The sequence below is a fragment of the Ovis canadensis genome, chromosome 1 (assembly GCF_042477335.2).
Source record: "Ovis canadensis isolate MfBH-ARS-UI-01 breed Bighorn chromosome 1, ARS-UI_OviCan_v2, whole genome shotgun sequence".
NCBI classification, from domain to species: domain Eukaryota; kingdom Metazoa; phylum Chordata; class Mammalia; order Artiodactyla; family Bovidae; genus Ovis; species Ovis canadensis.
Window position 1 is genome coordinate 118,356,790 of NC_091245.1, and position 24,450 is coordinate 118,381,239.

At 46.2% G+C, this 24,450-nt stretch overlaps 1 protein-coding gene across 1 annotated transcript in view; it reads right to left on the reverse strand.

The window, feature by feature from the left end:
- The window catches only part of LMX1A (LIM homeobox transcription factor 1 alpha), a 173,528-nt gene extending 151,687 nt beyond the window's left edge, over window positions 1–21,841 (reverse strand). The window contains exons 1-3 of the mRNA XM_069547625.1: window positions 21,248–21,841; window positions 20,394–20,491; window positions 17,970–18,156 (exon numbers count right to left, since the gene is read on the reverse strand). Coding sequence (XP_069403726.1) covers window positions 17,970–18,156; window positions 20,394–20,469 — 263 coding nt within the window. The 5' untranslated portion in view covers window positions 20,470–20,491; window positions 21,248–21,841. The remainder of the gene's footprint in view (window positions 1–17,969; window positions 18,157–20,393; window positions 20,492–21,247) is intronic.
- Between the last annotated feature and the right edge of the window lie 2,609 nt (window positions 21,842–24,450).

Sequence of the window (24,450 nt, forward strand, 5' to 3'; positions counted from 1 at the left end):
TCAACACTGGAATCAGATTGATTATATTCTTTGCAGCCAAAGATGGAGAAGCTCTATACAGTCAGCAAAAACAAGACCAGGAGCTGACTGTTGCTCAGATCATGAACTCCTTATTTCAAAATTCAGACTTAAATTGAAGAAAGTAGGGAAAACCACTAGACCATTCAGGTATGACCTAAATCAAATCCCTTATGATTATACAGTGGAAGTGAGAAATAGATTTAAGGGCCTAGATCTGATAGACAGAGTGCCTGATGAACTATGGACGGAGGTTCATGACATTGTACAGGAGATAAGGATCGAACCTAGAAAAAAAAAGCAAAGAAGCAAAATGGCTGTCTGAGGAGACCTTACAAATAGCTGTGAAAAGAAAAGAAGTGGAAAGCAAAGGAGAAAAGGATAAAGATATACTCATTTGAATGCAGAGTTCCAAAGAATAGCAAGGAGAGATAAGACAGCCTGCCTCAGCGATCAATGCAAAGAAATAGAGGAAAACAACGGAATGGGAAAGACTAGAGATCTCTTCAAGGAAATTAGAGATACCAAGGGAATATTTCATGCAAAGATGGGCTCGATAAAGGACAGAAATGGTATGGACCTAACAGAAGCAGAAGATATTAAGAACAAGTGGCAAGAATACACAGAAGAACTGTACAAAAAAGATCTTCACAACCCAGATAATCACGATGGTGTGATCACTCACCTAGAGCCAGACATCCTGGAATGTGAAGTCAAGGGGGCCTTAGAAAGCATCACTACAAACAAAGCTAGTGGAGGTGATGGAATTCCAGTGGAGCTATTTCAAATCCTAAAAGATGATGCTGTGAAAGTGCTGCACTCAATATGCCAGCAAATTTGGAAAACTCAGCAGTGACCACAGGACTGGAAAAGGTCAGTTTTCATTCCAATCCCAAAGAAAGGCAATGCCAAAGAATGCTCAAACTACCACACAATTGCACTCATCTCACATACTAGTAAAGTAATGCTCAAAATTCTCCAAGCCAGGCTTCAGCAATATGTGAACAGTGAACTTCCTGATGTTCAAGCTGGTTTTAGAAAAGGCAGAGGAACCAGAGATCAAATTGCCAACATCTGCTGGATCATTGAAAAAGCAAGAGAGTTCCAGAAAAACATCTATTTCTGCTTTATTGACTATGCCAAAGCCTTTGACTTTGTGGATCACAATAAACTGTGGAAAATTCTGAAAGAGATGGGAATACCAGACCACCTGACCTGCCTCTTGAGAAACCTATATGCAGGTCAGGAAGCAACAGTTAGAACTGGACATGGAACAACAGACTGGTTCCAAATAGGAAAAGAAGTAAGTCAAGGCTGTATATTGTCACCCTGCTTATTTAACTTATATGCAGAGTACATCATGAGAAACGCTGGGCTGGAAGAAGCACAAGCTGGAATCAAGATTGCCGGGAGAAATATCAATAACCTCAGATATGCAGATGACACCACCCTTATGGCAGAAAGTGAAGAAGATCTAAGAAGCCTCTTGATGAAAGTGAAAGAGGAGAGTGAAAAAGTTGGCTTAAAGCTCAACATTCAGAAAACGAAAATCATGGCATCTGGTCCCATCACTTCATGGGAAATAGATGGGGAAACAGTGGAAACAGTGGCAGACCTCAGTTTTTTGGGCTCTAAAATCACTGCAGATGGTGACTGCAGCCATGAAATTAAAAGACGCTTAGTCCTTGGAAGGAAAGTTATAACCAACCTAGATAGCATATTAAAAAGCAGAGTTATTACTTTGCCAACAAAAGTCTGTCTAGTCAAGGCTATGGTTTTTCCTGTGGTCATGTATGAATGTGAGAGTTGGACCGTGAAGAAAGCTGAGTGCCAAAGAATTGATGTTTTTCAACTGTGGTGTTGGAGAAGACTCTTGAGAGTCCCTTGGACTGCAAGGAAATCCAACCAGTCCATTCTAAGGAGATCAGTCCTGGGTGTTCATTGGAAGGACTGATGTTGAGGCTGAAACTCCAATACTTTGGCCACCTCATGGGAAGAGTTGACTCATTGCAAAAAACTCTAATGCTGGGAGGGATTGGGGGCAGAAGGAGAAGGGGACAACAGAGGATGAGATGGCTGGATGGCATCACCAACTCGATGCACATGAGTCTGAGTGAACTCCAGGAGTTGGTGATGGACACGGAGGCCTGGCGTGACGCGATTCATGGGGTCGCAAAGAGTCGGACACAACTGAGCGACTGAACTGATTTTATTAAACGATGCCTGACCTTTACCTTTGTTGTCATGGGGCCTACATTCTAAGGGGGGGGAACAATATATTAGCACAATAAGGTAAACTAGAGCACATCCTAAACAGCAGCTGGAAAAAGGAAATATATAGAAATTATGGGAGATGGCAAGTGTCAACGTGGACTGCAATGTGAAATAGCTGGATGTTTGACTAAACACATGAAGGAGGAATCAAACTTGGGGAGATTTAGGGAACGCACATTTCGTTTCTTGTTTATGGTCCTTCCTCCCCTCTAGAAGGTAGGCTCCCTAGAGTCAGGGATTCTCTGTTAGTGTTCTCTGCTCTACCCCAAGTGCCTATGACAGTGTACGTAGAGGTGCTCAACAAATGTTAGTTAAACAAGTGAAGCAAATGAAAGAGCTAAATTTACCTCTGGGCTGGCCAAAACTGAGCATTTAGGGCCACAGTTCTAAATCTTCCTGAAACTATCAATATCCTTAATTAAACAGCAATTTTAAAGCAAAGAAAAAAGAAACCGAGTCAAGTTGGGGTCACCTTTTAGAAGGGAAAGCTGAAAACTGACTATACATGGAAAACAATAATAATCTGAACTCCTGCTTTTAAAAAGCCAAATAAGAAATGGGCTTTAAAAAACCCCAGGATATCCAATACCAAAAAGGCTTTAAAAGTAGAAAGGACCTTTGAATACAAGACTCCTAACTGCTGAATGGTCCATCAGTTAGGCTGTAGTTGAGGTACATGGAGACGGGGCAGGTAAGAGAAAAGCCACCAGACTGGGAAGTGCCAGCCACTGTGCCACACCACCCTCACCCCCGACTGCGTTCCCTATTACAGCCCTGCATACTCAGATCACTGTGCTCTGATGCCCTTGGGTTTTAAGCTGACCAGTTCATTCATTTATCACTCAGTGCTGAAGCCTGAGGTGGTGAGCCTGAGGATACAGGTTGGGTCTCCATGGAAATCAAGAGACACGATGCAGTCATCTGGCCACAAGTCACACCTCTGACCTTGCCCAGTGATCCCACTTATGTTCATCCTCAGTTACACAAAGGGACAGAATATGGTCTGTGTGTGTCTGTGTTACAACCCCAAGAAAGAGCAACTCAAAACACATGCTTCACGTTCAAGAAGGCCACAGCTGACCCTGGAGGATGGACTGTCCACCTGCAGCACAATTACAGCATCAATCCAAGGCCCTGGATGCAAATTTCTCCATCAGCTTCTCCCAAAAACACTATTTAATTCTAAGAAAGAGTAAGTGCTTGTTGGAGGGTCACAGGCAGGACATCTTCTCCCTCTGTCTTGTCCCCAGAATTAGCTCAATCTGGTAAAAAAAAAAAGTCAGGAATATGAGCTCCCTGGATTCCATGGAATGTGACTTTAGTGATGGTTGGTCTTACCACATTACAGGTAATACAAGCTTCAGAACCTTCTTTCCTCTCTGATTAGCCAGCAATGTCAGAGTGAAGCTGAAATCACTTCATTGAAACAGTTCAACCTCTACAATACCACACATCATTAAATTTTCAAAGGAGTTCATTGGGGAAGTCTTTTAATCCTTTAATAATTGAGTTGGGGGAAAGAGGCCAGTGATGAAGAGTGTTTACCTGAGCTGATATTAACTAGGTTTGGCTACTAATGGCTTTCTAACAATCCCACTGTGTCCATGTTGCCATTTAAAAGAGTACATTTCATTTGGCACTTGCCCTTTCACTGTCAACAGGGAAACTGAAAAACAGTACATCAAGAAGTACTGCAATGTGCATTACAGTTCTCCACCCAATTCTCCTTCCTAGCACTACTGAGCTCGGCTTAAACTGAGCTCTTACAACCAGTTGACAAGTAGAAAAATTCATCCCATGAGTCTTTTGGCTGTCTGTGATATCACATAAGCCATCATTGATATAGTCTCCACTGAATTCACTAACCACAGAGGCAAAGCCATTGGAAAATATGCAGCCTCCTTGATAGCACCAATTTTAGTTTAATTCCCTTCTAAGTTAAGAGGTCTGGCCCCTTATGACCCTGTCACCTTTTCTGTTCTAGGGTCATATAGGTTTCAACAGTCCTAAGGAAGGATTCCCACTTAACCACACACTGGTCTTAAAACTTCTTGTCAAAAACATTCCCGCTCACCTGTGCCACACATCAGGCAATGTGTGATCATGCTCCATAGCTCAGAGAGCTCGAGAGGTACAGTTGCTGAGGTCAATGGGAAAATCTCAAAATGGTGAAATGATTTGCCCAGGCATCACTGACTCGATGGATGTGAGTCAGTGAACTCCGGGAGTTGGTGATGGACAGGGAGGACTGGCGTGCTGCAATTCATGGGGTTGCAAAGAGTCGGACACGACTGAGCGACTGAACTGAACTGAACCCAGACAAACAGGGGGCAAAGGAGGGACTACAGCTCCAGGATTCCGAAAGCCCACTGTTATCTCCTAGGTCACTCTAGCCTCCAATCTGGGAAAGCCAACATATGAATCAACCATGTGAACAAGACTGTAAAACAGAATGATAGTGGGTTAGGGGACCAGGCCACCATGGTATGGACAATAAGGAGGACGAGGTCCCCATCCAGGGCTCCCTTCTCTCTCCTGAGAAATCACAAGAAGCAAAAGCCCTTCAGTAGGCAGGGATGTGGACTGGTCTAGTTGCCAAGCACAACTGACTGATTTCTTTCCTGGGGAGACATACACACCTGTCCTGGGGAATCAGATACTCCCTGTGCACCTGTAACCAAACAGATCTGCATGGATGAGAAGCAGGAACAAGGAGATGGTAGACAACTGAGATTCACACTAAGACAACTGGGATCTGAGGCAGGACGCGAGCTGGGCACATGCCACCACCCCGCTGCCACCCCTTGGCCCCTGAACCAGGGCGACCTTGGAAAAGAAGCTATGTGGGAGGTGGCAGTGGCCACCTGATGAGATATCCTCAGAAGCCATGGGGAGCAGAGCCACCTTCTGCTGGCCTCTGTTCTATGGTGATCAGTTCTGACCAATCCAGAGAGAAATGCACAAAAGGACATACGAAATGAGTGGCTGGAAAAGACCAAAGCAGGGGTCCAACATGTACTCTGGGGGTATCCCTGCCTGCCCCCTCGCTTCTCTTCTGTCAGCTGGAGGCCCCTCTCTCTCCTGGATCCTCAACCTCCTCTTTTTCCTGGAGAAACTCACCTTAGCCATCATGTAGCCTCAAAATTACCCCATCTTCCCAAAAGAGTTGGCCCTCACTCCCTCTGCTTCCTCCCTTTCATCGTAAAACCCACTAAAATGCTGTCCTGTTCCCTCCAAGCTTCTGACAGAGCTACTCTTAATAAGCTTACCAATGGCTCACTGCCAGTTCCAAGAGCAAATAAGTGGCCCTCCTTTTAAAATTCCCCACCTCTGCTCTGTCCTCCAGCAGCCCACTCACCCTGGTGTTTTCTCCTGTATCCACGTCATTTCATCACAGCCTCTTCCAGTGCTCCTAGAACGCCAGTAGCCCCCCAAAGTTATACCCTGGGCCCCTTCTCACTCTGTGTAGTATCCCCTTGGGCACTTCCCATATTTATTTGATAACATATCCTAAAGCTGTTTGTCCAGGCTAATTTCTAGATCTTCTTTTGCAACTGGTTCCTGGACATCTCCACCTAAATGGTTCACATTTCCATTCACACTTCAAGAGTTAGTTAACATATCATCTCTTCCATGCAGCCTTTTCAACAATCCCAAGCAAGCCATTCATTGATTCATTTATCCACTTAACCAAAACATATTCGTCTAACATATATTATTTGTCAAGAACCATGTAAGATGCTGGAGATTCAGGAGTTAAAAAAAAAAAAAGAAGGTCCCTGCCCTCATTACTGAGCTTATGGCTCAGTAATACAAACAACAGTAAACCAACAAATAAATTTGTATTTCAAATTATGATAGGTATTATAAAGATAATGAACAGTAATAGAGAAGCAAGGGATTTACGTCAACTGGTGCTCAATCTCGCTGGCCATGCCTCTCATAAAACAGTTTACTCTTCTTTCGAGTCTCTGTTAATTTATATCTCTAAGCAGTCCCTGCTAGATTGTTAATACATCAGTGCTTTGTTTTATTCATGTTTACATATCTGGCACATACAAGAATTTAATAAGTCTGTCTGATGATTAAAGGGATGAATGAGTAATTTAATTAATGAAACAACTGTTTATAAGATTCCATTTAATTCTAAATTTGAGAAATCCACATACAACTAGGTAAAGAGCATTCCAATCGGTGGCATATTACCCGAAATTTCTAGTTTCATTAGCCACCAGTTTATAGAGATTAAATTCAGACATACATTTCATCTCTATAAAATTGACTGGGACTATTTTTAAGAGAAACAAGTGTCAACAGTGGTGAGAGAAATAATAACAAGCCAGGAATACTTAATTTCCTCAAAACCCAAGGTTCCATGATCCCTTCTTCGATCCAGCCAGGCCAAGTGATAAACAAGAGGGAATGAACAGTTCTGGAAATCAGCCTCACACGGGGGCACAGTGGGCCCTTTCCTAGCTGAGGCTGGGGCTTGTTTGAAAATACAACACAGTTCAGAAGAAAACTTGGAAAGGGTTATCCGAGGAATGGATGGACAGCTGCTGGCTGGTCCCAATGGAAGTATGTCTGGAAGGCTCCAGATCTGATGGTTAACAGTTCTGCTGCCAAATGTGCAGACAGGCTCCCAGAACAAAAGTCACCAACAGCAAACTCTGTGAGCTAGAGAGGAGCATAAGGGATGGGTGTCTCCCTCTGTGTCATTCTTCCCGTGTGGATGAACAACGATGCTAGTGGGTCAGTGGAGACCAGTGCAGATGGGATGGGATGGGAGAGGAGGGATGGGCAGGCTGGCTTTGCTTTGGCAGAAGAGTTTGATAAATAGGAATGACGAGTGTACACTAGCAGTTTTCACACACACACACACACACACACACACACACACACACACAGGCATTCCCCAAATCCAAAAAGACTTCCTTTAGAACCACAGAATGTATAAACAGCTGACCGTCGGAAAGCTGCCGGAAAGCTCAAGTATCTAGCAGGTGGGGACTTGTTTTCCAAGAGCTGGTTCAATAGGACAAACTGAGAATTGTGATCTCACAGGGGTGTGAACACCAGAATTCAAGGAGCAGATGGTGTGATTTAGTGGAAAGGTCACTGAACCTGAAGTCAGAGGCTGTGGAGAGCATCCTAGCTTCTCTCTTTACCAACAGCATGACCCTGGGCAAGATCTTAACCTCACAGAACCTCAATTTCCTCATCTACAAAATGCAGGGTGGCAGGGGGAGCCTCTCCATATCTACCTTTTAAAATTGCTGTAAAGTCTGATAAAGATAATATCTGTGAAGGTTCTCTGAAATTTGAAAATTATACATTTTTCCCAACATATCCTTTTATGGCATTTTCTATGAGACAATCATTAATCTGCTTTATAAACATTAACCTAAAATGACCTTATGAGGTCAGTACAATTTTTTGCTTCCATCTTATTGAATTATAATTGACATATAGCACTGAATATGCTATAAAGAACCTGCCTGCAGGAAATAAGAGACAAAGATTTAATCCCTGGGTGGGGAAAATCCCTTGGAGGAGGCCATGGAAACCCACTCCAGTATTCTTGTCTGGAGAATCCTATGGACAGAGAAGCCTGGTGGGCCACAGTCCATAAGGTTGTCAAGAGTCAGACACGGCTGAAGTGACTTGCACGCACAGGGAGTGAGTAAGTTTAAGGTGCATAACATAATAACCCGACTTAAACACATCAGAAAAAAATTACCACAATAAATGTGGTGAATATTCATCATCTCATACGGATACAAAATTTTTTAAGATAGGAAAAATAGTTTTCCTTGTGACAAGAACTCTTAAGATTTACTCTTAACAATGTTCATATATAACATATAGCAGGGTTTGCCATATTTATTATATCATGCTTCATGTCTCTAGTGCTAATCTATCTTATAACTGTAAATTTGTGAGGCTGGTACTTATCCCCATTTTAAAGAGAGAAAACGTATCCCCATGCACAGAGAAAGCATGACCTCCGTCCAAGGTAACACAGCTAGTGAGCAGCAGAGCAAGAATTTGGTCCCAGACACTCTGGCTCCAGAGTTTATGCACTTAACCACTAGACTGTGTTGAGTTATTATACACAGCTCCTAAGAACATTATACACAGCTCCTTTTACTCATATCAAAAAACCAACTATAATCATACCCAAGCATATATAGTTCTCCACTTTTCACCAAGAGGTTTTTGAAGTTCATTATCTTTTTTAATTCTCACAACTCTGTGCAGTTGTTATTATTCTATTCCTTTGTGTGGATGAGGAAATTGTGGCTTGGATCCCACTCGACAGTGGGACATGTGTTTCAGATTACTTTTCCAGTAATGGAGAGAGCTGCGCAGTGCCCGAGCCTTGCATATTCACCTGCCCAATCCTCTTCCATCCATGGACATGGGACTTCTAAAATCGAAGAGCCCAGCCAATAACAGAACAACAAGAAAACAAAATCCAGAAGGAAAGGAGTGGGGGTGGAATCACGGCCGGCCTCACATATGAACAGGAAAGCATCTGACAAAGTGATGCTTGCATTCTGCCCCAAATTATCTACTGATCCCATTCTAGGGCCTAAAATTCTACCGTAAGATAGTTATTCCTTTGAGCAAACATCCGTCCAGTTAAAAAGTACCTTTGGAAGGTACACATTACCATGTATATCCCAATGTGATATTTCATAATATCCTCTGCATTTTGACAGCTAGTGGAGAGTAGGCTCTAACCTGTATACAGCATAATTTCAAAATTAAAAGGTCATAAGATGGGTTCAGAGTATAAGATAAGCAAGAACGCAAGGCTGAGCTGAAAGTTGAGATCCTGAAAATGGGATTGGAAAACCAGTGCTGTGGTTGAACTGGGGGCTTCCAGTTACACAGATCCCCAGGAGAAAGGCAGGTGCAGAGACCAAGCACACTCCAGCCAAATGCATGCAAGGAACGGTCCCCTGGGATGCTCTTACCCTTTAGATTTCCAAAGTCTACTTCATGGTACCACTGAGGAGGTGCTACCAGGACATTATCCCAGTGAAGATAGCAGGCTGTCGCCACGCAAGCACAGGGAATACGTGCACAAGAGGAATCCCTGATACCACGTGAGGAGGGGCAGGGGCAGAAGGGGTGAGGGGGAGCCAGCAGCAGGGGAGGAAACTCTCTCGAAGGTTATGTTAAAAAGGATTTGTTCCACTGTCAAAACCAGAAAGCTCTCCCCAAGAGCCAGCTTTAGGGAAGGAGGCCTGAAATGACAGAGAGGGGAAGAATTATTAGGGAGGCCCTTTGGAAAGGGGGTTGAAATGAAGAAGGGAGCAAGCAGCAGGCAAAAGGCAGGTGTGGCTGTAAAAGTTCACCTCCAGACAGTGGCAGCGGCAAGGCCTGGCTGTCAACAAAGCCTGGGCTCTAGTGGTTCTGTTGGGCCCCGATCAAAAGAGACCCCAATGCCACCCGACTCCCTCGGGCAAGGACAAGCCTCTAAGTTTCACCCAGTCCTGGTTCTCCCCAGCAACTGGGAGAGGGCCCCATGACTACCAAGCTCCCCAAAACTGTATGAGCCACACCTTGCCCACTCACCTGCCCACTCCCCTTTGTGGGCCCCATCCTATCCACAAGGACATCAACCTCCTCTCCACCCTGGAGCTGGGGGCCCCCAGCCAAGCTGGCATCAGCTTCCACTCAGGTTCAGTCCTCAAACAAAGACATACTTGGACCCTCCTGCAGAGACAGGGGGCACCGCTTCTGAGCCCAGAGGGAGCTGGCCTTAATCTGCTGCACGGTGAATGACAACAATGTTAAGAATGAAAATATGGTTTGGGGGGATAGTCCCCAGGAGCCCAACATTTTGGTATTTAAAGGAACTTTAATGAGCTTAAGAGGCTAATCTGGAGTTCAGGAGGGGGTGTTTTGTTTTGTTTTGTTTTGAAAAATCCTTTTAAAGGTTCCTGAGGCTGGAGAGGGAGGAGGCAAGAGCATTGTGAGTCAAGGAGTGGCCACGGTATAACTGAAAGGGATGATGGGAGGAGGCTGCTCTAGAGACCCCTTCTCATTGCAGCAGCAGAACCTGGTACTTGGGAGACACAAGATGATTCTTTCCAGGTGAAGTGTGACAACCCGAGAAGTAGCCAAAAAAATTGAGCGTGAGTACACGCTATCAGAATGCTAGCTAGGCTACTCACCAAACGACTCCTTGTCCTGGTTTACTGGTGACAACATCAGATTCAGGCACTTCTCTGACCCACCGGAAAACATAATGCAGCATCCATGAAAGTGTCAGGCACACTCAGAAAGATGTTCAGGGGCCCCAACTGGTCACCCAAACAGTGCGGTCATGAGATCACGCAAACCTGGGCATAACGTCCCTCACCAGCTGTTGTCACTGAATTCTTCTCCATAACTGGATGGACCATTATTTTGTGCATCTAAAAGGCAAAGTTGTTTCCTCCAAGTGAGAAAAATTAAAAGAGGATTCCCAGGTGGCAGTAGTGGTAAAGAATCTGCCTGCCAATGCAGGAGATATGAGACGTGGGTTTGATCCCTGGGTCAGGAAGATCCCCTGGAGGAGGGCATGGCAACCCAGTCCAGTATTGTGGTCTTGAGAATTCCATGGACAGAGGCACCTGGCAGGCTACAATCCATAGAGTCACGAAGAATCAGACATGACTGACACTGCTTAGCGTACATACAACAGTCCAGAAGGATAAGTTGGCCTGGCAGAAAAATGAGGCCATGATGAGATGATGTTTAAGAGTTCTCATGCGCCTTTAAGAGGTAAGTTAGCAGAATTCCACAGAACATAGGGGAGTGAGGGGGAGGCAGAATGGGATGCAGCTAGATGTGAGGTCAGGTACAGCACGTGGTCCATTCCATGGGCTATTCCATGTGCTGAATGGCAAAAGTATTTTTTTTTTAATATGAAGAGTTTAACCGGCCCATCAGAAAATGTTTCCAACCCATAGTGTCCAGATATCTAACCAGGGCTTGTCCATTATAGGGTAATGATGATAAAATACAAATCTAACAGGGTGGAAAACCACTGGAGGCCTAAAGAGTCAGAAAAGCCAGACATATTTACTGTTATCCAAAAATAGGATCCCCCAGCTGGAATCTTGAAAGGCTAGAAGAGACCAAACTCTTTCATGTGACTTCAGTTAAGGACTAGGAAAAGCACAGTCCACTTCGTATTTTTAGTTGTTATGACATTATGGTGCAATAATGGGGAATCTGGCAAGGGCTTCATTAAATTCTAGCTAATCCGAGCATGGCAGCAAGGTGACAAGCCCTACAGATAATCTGGTTGCCTTGTTCACCACTGAAAAGTACAGCATGGAAGTAGTTTTTTAAAATCCTCTTTTAACAACCCAGATGGGGCTATTTGCAATGGGACCATGTATACCCAGAAGGTAGGAAACCAATGCTGAGCCACAGTTTTATTCTTCCGATAACGTCTTCACTAATACTTCAGTGTTTCTGCTGCATTCCAATTGCATCTGCTGTCTAATGCCAAAAGAAACTTAATCCCTATCCTAAGTCTCATTTTATTTATTTTCAGTAGTGTGAAGACAAACATGCAGTAAGATTACAGTGTTTACACCTCCTTTTTAGCTGATACAGCTCTAATCCTCCTGCTAATTAATGCCAGGGCCGCAGCAGTTTTATTAATTTCAACTTGGTTAAAAATATAGAGACAGATAATTGTGCTTGACTAAAATAACAATTTGACATTTGGAAGGTGTTCACTTCATTTCAGCAAGACAGTTGGCTAGGTTTCATTTAATATATGACAAAGAGACACAAAGCTGCAGCTGACATTGGTTAAAGATAACACAACTAATTCTAATTGTGATGAATTGGCTAAACTGTCCCACATCGCGCTAGTCATTGAGGAGATGAAGGGGAAAAATGTAAATCACAAGGCACACCAAGCTTCTCTGTCAGTTTCAGAAACAGGGGAAAGGGCCTCTTTCCTCCAGTACCTTTCTACATTTGGCTCCTAAGATTACCAACTTTTCCAAATGGAATCTGAAAAGACTGCAAGCAATACTGTTCTATAATTGCTAAGAAACTTTCAGAAAAACATATAGGGCATTCATTCCCTAGGGGGAAGCCTCAGGGCATGCTGGAAATAGGACAGGACTATCCCATATAGGAAACTTTCTGCTTCTTTGTGGGGCAGGGGAGGCACTCATCACCCCATACAGTCCCTAATCTTCCTTATCCCACCCTGCAAGTGGCTTACCAAGAACTCTCATCTGAAGAGGTGGGCATGTTAGAAAGATGTTTAAAAAAAAAAAATTCAAAGCATTTAAATACAGCTAAGATTTCATAGTTAACTCAAATTATTTTTAACTCTTTCTGTGGTGGCTGTGATTGTACTTTACCTCCCATAGTCCATTTCCCAGTACTGTACAATATACCTAACAATCAACTTAATATGAATTATTTGGAACTTGATATAACACAACAATGACATTTTGTATATGAATTTACCCCAAGATGCTTTAATAAATTCCTGGGAATATAACGAGTATTTTAAATTCTTGTCTATTTTCTCACTTCTGAACATTAGAATCCAAATCATTTCTTTGACCATAAAAAATAATTAGCTGATAATTTAATGAAGGGGATTGTTCTCATTAGAGAAACAGTAGCTACTCATTAATTTCAAAAAATCCTCCCAGAAATAAAAGCAACAATGAAGAGGGCTCTCTAAAATTAGTAACGGTATTTTGGGTCACACAAAAGTTATAAATAAGAAAAATGAAACTAAAAAGCAACACAAACCATGAATTATCAGGAGAGCTCTTGTCACTGCAATCTGAACAGCAAAAGCAACTCCTTAGCTGGGTGGATGACAAAATCCCAGAATTCTATAGTATGCAAAACTGAGTTGAATAAACACCTTCTTTTTAATGTGCTCAATTTACGTTAAGGATAAAAAGAATCCCACAAGCCTACTCTGAAAGGAAATGTTCATATCTAATCCCCAGAATACTATTAATATCTACTCCTACTCTCTAATTTTATTTCAACATTTAAAGTCTGAGATTCAGAAAATCCTACCTAGGGACCAATTCATATAAAAAGAGAAAACACCTCTGAACAAAGACTGTTTCCAATCACCCTTTAAATAAAAAAAAAAGAGAGAGAGATAAGTCAGCTTGCACAAACACAGTCACAGCCCATGGACAATGCTTATCCCGAGCTAAGAGTCCCCTGCAATTTAATGCACACATCAATTTAATACCTAGCTGTGTTTGATTTTTATATTCCTAAATTTTACCATGCCAGGCGCGGGGCCAACAGAAGATAAAGTAAAAATCTAACAACTGCCTCTGTAATTTCATCTGTGGGTTCCTTTTATGAGGAACTGATGCCCAATTTTAATCTCCAAGTAATGTCACAGTAATAAAACCAAACTAACTCTCCTCCCTACACACCTCCTCCACTACCTTGATAAAATCCAGTATTAGTCCATTCCTGATCCTAATAGAGATCATTACCTCAGCCATTTTCTCCTTGGGGCTGCCAATCAGCAGGTCAAGAGAAAAATACAGAGAAAGTTCTAATGAGGGATGTGCACTTTGCTTCATTGGAGTCCCTCTCTTCAGAAAAGTTGGTCTGCTCCAAAAGAAAGGGGGGAGGACATGGACTGGCCCTCTGAGAGAAGGGTTCCCAAGACCTGCGATTTGCTGACATGTGGGGAGTTATGAGGCTATAAGGGGAGCTCTGATGACAGCAATACTATCCCACATTGCTCCTAGGATGTCCAGAACAATCTAAGGGACGATGATAAACTTCATACATGAGGGGAGAGGGCCCTGCCTGACACACAGAGCCGCCAGGCACAGGAAAGAAACAATATAAATTTGATTTAAATGTGGGATCTCTTCCAGAAGGCTTAATTATCTATTGTATCACCACATTCCTGTTAATCAGCAGCCTCTTCTGTCTCCAACTTAAGTCCAGCTACAGTATTTGTCTGGAAGACATTCAGGGAAAACTCCACACTAACCAGATCCTAGAGGACTCAGTTAAATAGCGAACGATAGTTACACAAGTAGACATTTCTCCAAGCTGAAAAACATTTTGGTTATTTGCTAACTTTCAAGAACGTCAAAGGCAGTTGAGTCCAACGTTTAAGCATCCACACCTATGGCACCCTGAGTTTCACGTGACATGATGCTCCTTCAGCAGTTCTGTGCATGTATCATCCTCCTGAACTAGCTATTTTTCTTTGATGGCATGTCATGAACAATAAAGGTCACCTCCAGTTCTTAATTTCTGGATATTCATAAATCAGCTTTCTATACTCCAACTTTAAATGCTTATTTGTTTTGGATGCTGAGCAGATAAATTATTCCTAAGAGTGTCATAACGTATGAGACAAATACTTAACAAAATGCCCTGAAGTCCTCAAATGGATGTTTGTACGTCTAAAATGCCACTGTCGATTCAATTTCTAAAAATTAGACAAATATGGTGTTTGACATCAAGAAGATGTAACAACTAGTTGATAGAGTAGAATTTTCACTTTTTAACTGGCTGTCTGACACCATGAACAGGCAGTTCATAATTCAAATGCTGAAGTGCCCAACAGTCAGAAATGCACACACAAATGGCTGACATAAATATGATAAGGCCACTGTGTTAATATGTTTATGAACTCCACTGAAGACTGCACATTAGCTATATGGTTTTTTTTAATGTGTAAAAATAGCATTTGAACTTCATTTATTCTGGAGACAAGGGCACTGCTTGAATGTTCATTTCTATGAATTGTTCCATAATTCACCACTAGTGTTGTCCTATAGCTTCAACTTCTATCTTAATTTCCTCTCCATTCGCCTTGGCTGGGCCTCAAATTTTTAAAAAGATCCGAAGGAAAAAGGCAAACACTATCTTTATAAATGCGTTTGTTAAAGAGGAAATGTGCTCTCTGTTTTATGACTATTATCTAACATTAAATTGCATCCCCCAGAGGATAAATTTCTTCAAGACAACTTCTATTCAACACTTAGTCCTATGGTCTAAGTAGAGGTTTGCAATAAATACTCAATAGCTAGGATAATATAGGCTATAAGCCTCCTGAAGGCAGGCTTTGAGATATTTTCTCAATATTTTCCCATCCCCAAGTCTAGTTCCTTGCCTGCAGAAGCTCAAAGAGCTTGCTGAATAAAGGAAAATGTCTTGAGCCTAATGTTTAAACAAACAAACAACCCCCTACCCTTCCCGTTTTACAGCAACTACCATGAGGACTAATGCCATTAAGATTATCAAATATACTACATCCTGATTTGGTTGAAAGAAGAATGGGATGTGGATGGAGGGCAGCAGAGAAAAACCGTAATAAAATTAAAAGCCAATGGCGGCACTGGGCACACACGAGTGCTGATGGTGAGCAAAACAGAGAAGCAACTCCATTTTGGACATCCGCGTTAAAATCAAAATTAAAAACCCTCATGGTAACATCAACACCTCTCTGAACAATGTAGCTCACACTACTCTGTAAAATCTTCTTGGTTCTGGCCAACAGCTGGCAAGTTGATCCCTGCAATTTTCCCTTTGCAGAAATAGCTTTGTGCAGGGAGAACTGACCCTAGTGGGCTAATAAGCCCCAAACCGCGCCAAACCTGGGAGGCTGCAGTGAAGGGACATTGCTGTGTTAAGTACTTTACAACAACTGTTTCTTCTCCTCTTGACACAGCCTGACTTCCTTAAAGAAGATTTGACTGGCCAGACAGCTGTGTTGACCCGTAAGCCTTCTTTGATTCGTGATTTTTTTTTTCACAAACAGAATAGAAATTCACCACCCAAATCCTTTCCTAAGCTCCCATACTTTTGAATTTGCTGGTGTTGTGCCTGAAGGATGTGGACATTTCAATAATCTATAAGCACAAAGATAAAGATTGGGTCTGTGCAATCCCAAAACTTTCAGACGGCAACAGGGGGAAAAAAGTGAGCAGAAGCTTTATCCAAAGGTGGTACTTTAAGTTGTGTGTGCAAAATTTGCTTAATTACCTAAAAATCGCACTTTTCACTCAGACACTAGGGCAATGAACAATCAAGAACAGATACAGGCACATCTTCTTTTTTAAAAATGTGCAACTATAGTTACCACTTTGGGTAATGGTGATTCACTTCTCTCCTTATTTCTGTATTGCTCAACTCATTCAAAATCAAACCTCTATTTTTTATGTGCTGAAAAATGTAGTTATCTTTTCAAAACAAAGCAAAATGTCCAGTACTCTATCCACATGGGGGTAAAAATGCAGGAATACTGTGTCAAAGGAGTGTGAGTAGCAGAAAGAATTTGTGTGCGCGGTCGCTAGATCTGATGACTTTGTCAGTTTGCAGTAAACCTCAGAGGCCAGGCAAAAAGAGAAGATATTTCTGTTCTCTCTCTGAGCTTTTTTGTTATACTGAGATTTTCCCCACGCACCTCATTTCATGGTGTGTTTTTAATAACATCATAGGAACTGTTTTTCATGAACACTAAACCTCCCTTGATTTTCCTCATATACTGCTATCCCTTTTATTCACCAGTGACAAATGCGGATTTTTCCTGCACACGTGCCCCCAGGGCACCCGTCACTTATACCAGTCCGGAGTACAAAAACAGAGGCCTCCGTTTCAGCTATTTTTCTTTGCTTCAATACCCTCCACGTCTCTGTGAAGTCCGTGTCCCCATTATTTAGCCATTTTGACCCAGAAAAGCAGTGTCTCCCCACCCCACCCTCTGCTTAGCTTTACTAAGCAGCTCCCGGCGCGGGCCTGGCCGGAACCAGCAAATCCTTCAAACTCCCATTCCCCAGTGTCATCCAGGCTTTAGACATTATGGAGATCTAGAATTGAAATTGCCCACTTCCCTAAACACCTGGTTCCTAACTCTAGTCATCACACACCAGAACGTTCATGCCCACCGGGCAAGACCGGTTCATGTCGAACCTGCCGAGCACCCCCAGACAGGAATTAGGGAGGAGGCGGGGGATGGACGACGTGGTCTAGCTATCAGTGTGGCCCGACGATTTTGGGAAAAAATGGTGTAAGGGGTAGGGAGAATACAGGGAGCGAAAAAGCCAGCGGGGTGTGCGTTGCCTCGGAGTTCAAAGGAGCAACAGCGCTGTGCCTGAAGCTCAATCTGTTGGGGCCCCCAGTGGACAAAGTCGAGGAAGGAAGGCGCACAGGGCATCCAAGCTGTGGGATCGAGACAGCCTCAGCTCTGCGCATAAGCGTCTGGGTGGCACAGACAGGTGGGTAAGGTGGAGAGGGAACCGGAGAGCAGAGGGGAGCCACTGGCAGCTCCGCCCCCACCCCCAGGGCACCCCAGTAAAGCGGGGAAGGGAGAAACATCCCTATCGATGGGATGGGATAGGAGTGTCCACAATGGAGTACCCCCCCAGGTCCAGAAAACTGGACGAGCAGAACAGACCATAGAGAAAGCCATCCCTTGGCGCTTCTGTCGGGCCCCAGCCGCTACTGCGCGCGTCGGCGCAGTTCTCCGCTGCCCCGGGGAGCTTACAGGATGGAAGAGAATGGGCACTTGCGTATCTGGGCGCGCGGGTGTATCTTGCACCTTCCAGAAGCAGATGAGGGGTAAAGAGGACAGGGTCTCCCGCGCTCGCTGATGCGGTGTGGGGGAGGCGATCCGAGGCGCGGGCACTTACTTCTCATAATCATACTTGCAGTAGAGCTTCTTGTCCCGGTAGAAGCAGGTGGTCTCCAGCGGCTCTTTGCAGGAGGCACATTGCACGCACTGCTCATGCCAGAAGCTGTCGTTGAGCCGCAGCAGAAACCTATCCGAGATGACCCGTTGACAGCCCTCGCAGACAGACTTCGGGCTCACCGCTCTGCCTACAGCAGCAACAGACACCCACCGATGAGCCGCGCTGGCCCAGCAACCCCCCCCCCCCAAACCCAGACGGACCCTCTACAGTTCCATCACTCCACACTCACGGATTACCCCCGCGGGCCCCACCCTGGAAAGCCCCCTGCTAAACATCCAAGCCGAGATTTGGAGAGCACAACAAAAGCAAACCAAATAGGGTTTCTGATAAACAGGGACTATTTGGGAAGGTTTTAAATTCTACCAGGGGAGGGGGGAGAAATCAATAAGTTGCCTTTCATTATCAAACCTATCCAGGTATGCGCCATCCTGCACACCTCACGTAAAAATCAGCCTACAAATAAATTTGTGCTCCCAGGTTAATCAGCTAATCATCAAATAATTCACTATGCTTGTCTCCATCGTTTATGATTAAAACTATAAGTGTGTAAAAATAATTCTTTTCTGTTGTTGTTTGGTTTTGTCCTTTGCTGAAATGCTATTTTGTTCTATTTATTTGGAGGAAAACTTTATACATTTTCTTTGCTTCCTAAAAAGTCGCATGCCTGCAAGAAAATACCATTCCCGCCCTAGGCAAACGGTATTGTTCAAACCAATGAGCCCCAAACTGCTGGATGGCCTGCAAATTGCAGATGGGTTTTTTCATAATTAAGAAACATCAAAACGGTGAGAAGGGGGGTGGGGGGAGTAAAGAATCAGGACTCCAAGACACTGCAGTTTCGGCCAGTGTTCCTGGAATCAGGCGAGCTCAGCAGCCAGGAAAGAGGGCTAAAACGAACCCAAACCGACTCAGAGGGAAAAGGACTCTTCTCATTCCTAACCTTTGCACTTGTGTCAGTTTTGTTCCATTAGTTTTCGGGTGCAGGTTGGGAGGGTCTTCTTCTTTTTTTTTTTTTAGGGTTGTGGGATGCTCGGCCACCTCTGTCACTTTGTCGAGGCACGTTTCACAGCTATTTAGAGAAGGCTTTGTTCCCTGGTAACAATACTTTTGCGAGAGATGTCCCAAATGGCCTGACGCTTCCCGGTTTCCCTGCTACACTTGGCCCCTTTCTCCTTAGGAGACACGGCTATCGGCTCAGGAGCGGGGCCAGTCACCTTGGGATTCAGGCAGGCAGTGCTAGAAGTAGCGAGCTCTTTAAAATGTTTCCTGTTTTCTTCTGCCCTGTCTCGGCGTCTAGGGCCGCGACCCCGGGGGCAGAAAATGGACCTGAGGCGGGCAGGGCGCACCGGACTCGTCGCGATGCCCGCTGAACGCTAGCTCTGACCCTCCGGGTCAGCTCTGACCCTCTGGCTCTTCCGAGGCTGTGTGGAGTCGGGAAGTTTCTGAAAAGGCGGTTGAAAGAGGGGAACGCGGTGCACGCGATTTCGTTTCATCTGGGGAATTGGGGGGTGGGGTGGGGGGAGGATATCCTCTCTCAGTCAGGTTTCTCCAGCCGAACTGTCTCATCCTCCGCCTACGCCCCGCTCTAGCTGTTCCGAGTTAGGAAAAGCGGCAAGAGGTTTAAATGACAAAACGAAACCCCGCTCCCCCACTAAAAAAAAAATTAAAACACCCATCCACCAAACTTGAAAAGCATCGAGGGCGACGAGGCGGGAGTGAGAATTCCTGGCTTCGGTTCGGTTTGACCCGCGTATGGGTTGAGGCCCTGGGTTCGCCGCTCCTCCGTAGTCACTGCGAAGGGACTAGGGAGACCCAAGAGGCAGCCGGACCCGCGAGACGAGAGATCCGGCACCAGTTAATTAAAGCTGAGGCTAGGGCCCCGCCGCGCGGGCTAATCCCCGCGATGCGCTGCCCACCCGCCCGGAAAAGCCTCTTGGCGGTGCTCGAGGCTGAGACTGGGCTTGGAGTTGGAGGCAAGAAGCCGTCTCGAACTTGGATGCTCCGGACCTCGGGTTTGTGTGCTCATCCCTAAGTCTCCGAAAAGAGGGCGGCATTTATGAGATGTCGATCAGCTCTATGATTAAAAATCCAGCCTTGCGTATTTTTAATCACTTGCATTCAAATGCCCGCGAGCAAGCTCGCCCGCCCCCCACGGCTCTGGGGAGTTCGGTGCCCGGCGCAAGAGGCCTGGGGCGGCTGGTCGGTTTAGGGTGGGAAGGACCCACAGGTTCTGACAGGAGTAATCTAAACTGAGTGCAAGAAGCGGGGCGCTAGCTCCCCTACTGCTGTGTCCCAGCGAGCTGGACGCCAGAGCTGGGGCGTGGAGGAAAGACTGCGCCCGAGGCGCACGGCCTGAACACTCACCCAGCAGCGAGGAGAAAGAGGCCGACGTTTCGATGGCGCTTTGGAAGTTCTCCTCCATCTTCAGGCCGTCCAGCATGTTCGGACCGCGCGGGGAGGACCTGTAGACGAGAGGAAACGACGCTTTGGGCGTCTGAGCCCTTTAGGACGCGGCACACGCAAGCCGCCGCACTCTTGGGAAAGGACGGAGGGAGTGTCCAGGGTGACCAGAACGAGCTGCGAGGGTAGAATTCAGCCAAGAGAAATGTGGGCTAGGAGGAGAGAAAGCAGTCACAGCGAGCTGCTCGGACTGATCTGATTTCATTCGAAGCCAACGCGTTAAGTACTTAGGCCTCCGCCCCCCAACTGCGTTTCTCCTGCCCCAGTCCCCCACCCCCTCACCAGGTCCCCAGCCCCAGGTTTCCCCACCCCGAGTTCGACTCCGCCCCAACCTATACCAGTCAGGGCCCTAGGGATGCCTCGGCGGGAACCCAGCTACTAGTGTAAGAGATCAAAGGAGTGGGTAGTTTCCCTCGCGGGGCCGAGCCCAGGCACGCGGAACTATGAGGTCTACAGCCCGCGCCCAGACCGGCAGCGTTGCGTCCCTCACCTGCCCCGGCCGAGAAGGGGCAGAGCAAGCGATCCGGAGAGCGTCCCGCCAGCTCCCAGACTCGGGGCGCTGGGATCTGCCAGGAGCGTGCGGGGCGCGCAGGGAGGTCCGCCCGCCGATCGGCCGGTGCAGGGAACGGCTGCAGGAGCGAAGAAGTCGCCTCGGGGAGGAGCGCGGCTGGCCCTGCTCTCTCTTGGATGCATTTCAAATCAACTTTCAGAAACACGCCCGCCCGAGCTGGAGCCTAGGAACAGGCAGCCTTCCTTACCTGATGGGTGAACTCACTCCCCGTGGCAGGAGCCAAAAGAAGTTGCCGAGCGCTGCGGGAAGCTTCGGCCGGGGGAGGCGCAGGCCCTCGAGGCTGCAGCCGGAGCGGCCGCCCCCGGCTACGGCGCGCCCGGGAGGGAGCCGGAGCGAGCGCCGGCCCCTGGCTCCGCTCCTCGGCGCGCCCGGGCCGGGCCGGGACGTGGCCGCGGGCGGCCGGCCTTGTTGGGACGTCCTGCCCGCTCGCGTCCTCCTCGGGAGGAGAGGAGGGCCCGATGCTTCTCCCAGTCTAGAGCGAAGGCGGAGGCCCAGGGTCCTGGGTGCGAGTCGGGCCCTGCTAGGCTGGGGCGGATCCGGCCGCTTCTGACAGGGACCGCGGCGCTGCGTGCGCGGCGGAGGGAAGGGGGTGGGGTGCGCCGGGAGGGGGCTGGGAGCGCGTCCCGCGGAGGGCCAGCGGTAGTGCCTTCCCAGCCCCGCGGCGCAGCCCAGCCTCGCGGCCACCGCCGGGTGAGCTCCTCGGCCGACGCGATCCTCCCGGGCACGCAAAGTTTCCTCCTCTCCACGTGTACTGCTACCTCGGGACACGCTGACGCCGCCGCCGCCCGCGGCTCCGCGCCCCCGCTACGTTTTCGCCGAGATCTCCCCGCCACCTGGACCCCGGCGCCCGCACGCTGGTTCCGCACCCGCTCTCCAGCCACTTCCAGAGCACCGCAAACCTCACGAGCTGCGAACAAGGCCAAGAAGCAGTTTGCTGCGCGTGGATGCGGGACCCTGGAGCTCAGAGTTCTTCAAGCCCTTTCTTGGTCACCCGGGACCCCCACACGTTCCCAACTTCCCCTGGGCTGGAAACGCCGTTCACCGGTTCAGTTCTAAAGCCGCTCAAGGATGGGGTGAGCGGATGCCACAGGACCCAAGGCCAGAACTTGAATCAGGCTCCTGGGATCTGACCCCAAGGCGACGAGCTCCGAATACCACCGCGCAGGAAGTCAGCTAAGGGGGCATTCTTAGCGGAGCAAAGTATCTGGGGGTGGGGTGGGGGGAATGTTAACTCACTAAACTTCCTAACCCTAGCCTCCGGTGGTAGAACTTTAACCCCTGCAGGAGCAGAAACTGTTTCCTGTGTATTCCAGGAGGTTAGCACTGTTCTGCGTCCCAAGTGGATGCTAATTAAGAGAGAAAAATCATGATACCGCTAATACTTAACCGAATATCGCTTTTGTTTCAGTCTTGGTCACACAGCTAACTCATTTAATCTTCACAACAACCCTATGAGGAGGAGACATTATCCCAGTGTTAACAGGCAATGAAAACAATACAGAGAGCATCTGAATACTACGGGAAGCTTCCATTCAGTGGGGTTCTCTGGGGGCCCCTCAGATCTGAACAGAAGTGAATTGCAATTGGCATGCATTTTGGCAAGTCAACCTGAGCAGAGGAGATGCCACTGAGCAAGGGTTTCCTATTACCTGCTTTCTTATTTTTAAAGAAAAAGTACTGGCAGCACTTGCTCCAGTGTGCTCAAGGGCAGTGACCCCACTGTAAGTACGCTGGGCCAATAAGGGCAAGCCAAACACTGAATATCACTTCAGAGCAACCAGGGAAAAGGGCAAAGAATTTAATGCTTTACATTTGAACGTTATTTTACACTGTGCAAGGCCCTTTCACACACATGATTTTGCTTGATCTTTACAACAAACCTGTGAGGTAGGCAGAACAAATAGTTTTCTCCATTGTTTCAGATGAATCTTTAGGGCTTAGCAGAGCTGGGAGATTTCTCTGATGTTGCCCAGATGGCTAGTGGCATGTCCCCTGACACCAGTCCTTTGTCCTTTCTGTCACCTCATGTAGAGCAAGAGGTGAAAAAAAAATGTGTATGAATTACAAGGATTCTTAGGATAATACATAAAATAGAAGTTAGGGAAGAAAAAAAAGTTAGGCAAATACAATCATAAAGAATATTTTTAAATGTCCAGCAGAGTGTTGGTTTCACTGAAGGTCTTGAGTTTGTGAAATATGTTAACTAGTGATGAGAATATTTCTTTTGGGGGATATTCTGAAAGTGGGTAGATTCTCATTGGATCTGTGGCCCAACTTTTTCAAATGGGCCTGGTATCTGGAAAGTGGCCTGATTAGTGTATATTACCCAAGGATTTGGTGGGAATGTTTTTCCCCAGATGGTTCTTGGGCGTCTGCAGGATGCAGATGTGTCTGATAGTACACTGTAAGTCATAAGGTCCCTGATACAAAGCCAGGCACATATATGTGATCAACAAGCAGTTAACTGATGGATGAGGGAGAGGGAGCGCTTCAGTAAAGGCAAAAATACAGCAGGCCAGGAGTCACAGGGCCTCAGTTTCATTCCCACCTCCGTCACTAGGTCGGTTGCAGCATGAGTTCATTTCTCTGGCCAACAGTGCTTCCCCTCTGAAATGTGAGGGCTGTATTTTTGAAATATGGTCTGTAAAGCCCTCACAGTCTAAAGTTCATGTAATCACACTGCCTTTGGACAACAGGATGGGCAGTAGAACCAGTGTATCCTTATCATGTGTTTTGCAGAATCTGTCTAAGTGTAGACTAGCCAATATGTCTGAGCGATGTGTCTAAACCAATACAGATAGCAGTAGCAGTGCTTAGTAGCCAAGTCGTGTCCCACTCTTTACAACCCCATGGACTGTAGCCCACCACGTTCCTCTGTCCATGGGATTCTCCAGGCAAGCATACTGGATGGGGGGTGAGGGGGTGCCATCTCTCCAGGGTGTCTTTCCAACTCAAGGATCAAACTCACATCTCCTAAGTCTCCTGTTTTGTTAGGTGGATTTTTTTTTTTTTTTTTTTTTTTTACCACTGAGCCACCTGTGAAACCTAGACCAATAAAGATACACCTTGTTTATTCAGAATTTTCTCTTGTATGATTTATCTTACCTCTGCCAATGAATTGGAGATCATGAACCCCACTCCTACACCATATTGTTTCACTGGGTCTTAGTCCACTCAGTGACATGAATGAGTGAACAGGCATATTTCTATTTGTGAAGCATCCTTTTTCACCTTGTGTTTTCCAAACACTATTATTTTACCTTTTTAATGAAAAAAGATAACACAGAGCCACCATTCAGAAACTCTTTATGAAACATAAGCCAGGTTCTCCCTTTTATCAAGAAGAAATATTTTTTCCAAGAATTTGTCCAAGTGGGGTAAACAAGCATT